Source organism: Populus euphratica, unplaced genomic scaffold (assembly GCF_000495115.2).
Source record: "Populus euphratica unplaced genomic scaffold, PopEup_1.0 scaffold6099.1, whole genome shotgun sequence".
Taxonomy (NCBI): Eukaryota; Viridiplantae; Streptophyta; class Magnoliopsida; order Malpighiales; family Salicaceae; genus Populus; species Populus euphratica.
Genome location: NW_011505870.1, coordinates 1 through 2,866, shown reverse-complemented (window position 1 = coordinate 2,866; position 2,866 = coordinate 1). Strand labels below are relative to the sequence as shown.

At 39.0% G+C, this 2,866-nt stretch overlaps 1 protein-coding gene across 1 annotated transcript; it reads left to right on the top strand.

The window, feature by feature from the left end:
- The first annotated feature begins 6 nt into the window (after window positions 1-6).
- LOC105120273 (tryptophan synthase beta chain 1) lies at window positions 7-2,531 on the top strand. Its single transcript, XM_011018448.1, has 4 exons — window positions 7-369; window positions 995-1,794; window positions 1,889-1,983; window positions 2,179-2,531. Exons 1-4 carry the CDS (start codon window positions 22-24, stop codon window positions 2,352-2,354), a joined length of 1,419 nt encoding a protein of 472 aa, XP_011016750.1. The 5' UTR covers window positions 7-21; the 3' UTR covers window positions 2,355-2,531.
- The last annotated feature ends 335 nt before the right edge of the window (window positions 2,532-2,866 follow it).

Below are 2,866 nucleotides of genomic sequence, written 5' to 3'. Positions count from 1 at the left end.
CCGCAATCAATCAAATCCCTAATGGCAGCCACCGCATCCATAACCACCGCAGCAGCAGCCACCACCAAACCTAAGTCCTCTTCTTCTTCTCTCCTCAAGCCCTACTCTTCTTCCCAATTACCTATTAAATTCTCCAAATTTTCAACGTCTCGCGCACCTTCAAGATTTACAATTTCTTGCACTTTGGCCCGAGAGGCCGAGGTTAAAATGGAGGAAGTGGTGGATTCTGACCCTGCCCTATGGCAACGACCTGATTCTTTTGGTCGGTTTGGTAAATATGGCGGGAAATATGTACCTGAGACCCTTATGTATGCTCTCACTGAGCTTGAATCTGCTTTCTATTCCTTCAAGGATGATCCTGAATTTAAGGTATCTCTTCCTATCTATACAGACATCGGTCCCTGTGTATATATTGCGTTTCTGGGCTTATTTGATTTTGCTGAAAAAGAATGTTTATTTCATTTTCTTTTTTCGGTGCCTATAATATATAGAAAAGGTAAAGAATTTGCAAATTTGAAGCAATTGCTCAGCGTTTCTGATGAATAAACATTGCAAGATTTTCAGTGGTTTCTCTTGCGTATATTATATTGCCCGTGCAGGCTTTAAGTGTCTGTAGTATTCTTGAAATGAAATACGATTTTGAGTTCTTAAAGTATTGAAATTTGGATGGAAGATGTATTGGAAAATGTTGGTTGATTAGGGATATAATGCAATGGTGCCATAATGACTTAATCGCGCTTGTATGGCAAGTGGTATCACCATGCATTGTTTTCCGGTCGGTTTATAAGTTTTTTTTCTTATGAAATTTATTTGAATTTTTTTTCCATTTTCGGTGCAATGGTATTACTGGATTTTTTTTTTCCATTGAGTAGTTAGTATAAAAGGATCTCACATAGTGAGAAAGGTTTTGTGCGTGCAAGAAAAAGGTATTTTTAGTCCCCTTGTTTCTATTAATTTGAATGAAATTTATGATACAAATGTTTTTATATCGCAGAAAGAAATAAATGGAATTTTGAAGGATTATGTTGGAAGGGAAAATCCTCTTTATTTTGCTGAGCGGCTTACAGAGCATTATAAACGCCCTAGTGGTGAAGGGCCACATATTTATCTCAAGAGGGAAGATCTTAACCACACAGGTGCTCATAAGATTAACAATGCTGTTGGACAAGTCTTACTTGCAAAGCGTTTGGGAAAACAGCGCATAATTGCTGAAACTGGAGCTGGTCAGCACGGAGTTGCAACTGCTACAGTTTGTGCACGGTTTGGTTTGCCATGTGTTGTTTATATGGGCGCACAAGATATGGAAAGACAAGCACTAAATGTTTTCAGGATGCGTCTTCTTGGGGCTGAGGTGAGAGGTGTTCATTCTGGTACTGCAACATTGAAAGATGCTACATCAGAAGCTATACGAGATTGGGTGACTAATGTGGAGACAACCCATTATATTTTGGGATCTGTTGCTGGCCCACATCCCTTTCCCATGATGGTGCGAGAGTTCCATAGGGTAATTGGTATAGAAACAAGAAAACAAGCATTGGAAAAATGGGGTGGGAAGCCAGATGTGCTGGTTGCGTGTGTTGGTGGCGGTTCGAATGCAATGGGACTCTTTGATGAATTTATTAAGGACAAGGATGTGAGATTGATCGGTGTGGAGGCTGCAGGTTTAGGCATAGATAGCGGCAAGCACGCTGCCACTCTGACCAAAGGAGAAGTAGGGGTGTTGCATGGAGCTATGAGCTATTTGTTACAAGATGACGATGGACAAATAATTGAGCCTCATTCAATTAGTGCAGGGTAAAACTTCTATTTGACCTATTTTTATTGGTTTAATGTGGCTCATATTATCACTTTCTTTCCTTTACTCTTACAATATTATTGTTTTGCATAGGTTGGACTACCCTGGAGTTGGACCCGAGCACAGTTTCCTGAAAGATAAAGGACGTGCTGAATACTATAGTGTCACAGATCAAGAAGCATTGGACGGTATGGAGATCCTATTAAGATTTTTTGTTTGCTCCATCTTCAGTCGTTCTTTTACATCTTTGACCTTTATTACTGCTTTCTAATTCCGTGTAAACACAAATTTCCTGATATAATTGGATTTCCTGTAATTGAGATGCAACTCAATTATAACATCCTTGCTCTCTTGTTAATTAGTTTTTTAACCTTCATGTGCAGCATTCAAGAGATTATCGCGATTAGAGGGCATAATTCCTGCTTTGGAGACATCACATGCACTGGCTTATTTAGAGAAGCTCTGTCCCACTCTCCCAGATGGAACAAAGGTTGTTCTTAACTGCAGTGGCAGAGGGGATAAAGATGTTCAAACTGCCATCAAGTATTTGGAGGTTTAATCGTGTTTGTGGTTTATTTACTTGATACAGAGGAATAATAGGTTAATGCTATCTTGGTTATGGAAATCCTCCAATTTTTTTTCCTTTTTTTCCCCTGCATGAAGAGTTTTGTTGTTGTCATATGTGTAGGACCGAACTCCGCTGCTAAATCAAGTTATGCATTTTTGTTTTCGTTTACTTGAAATACACACATGCATGCGCATCATCTTCATAAATTTATCAGAAAAGTTGATGCATCTAATGTGTGTGGATGTGCTTTTAACATGTATCAAACCACTAAAATTGGAGTAAAGAATGCATGCTTGGTGTTGCAAAGATAATTTAGGTGATGTTATTCTGATGGGCAAATATGAGTATTAGAAAAGGACAATTCTGAAACTATTTTGTTTTTAAACGAGAGTGAAAGCGCCTTGCTTTATGGAAGTAGTTGATATAAACACCGAGATCCATCGTTTTCATTCCCGGAGCCATCAACAAATGCCAGAAGTTCTTTAAGTGCAGCGCTAACCCTT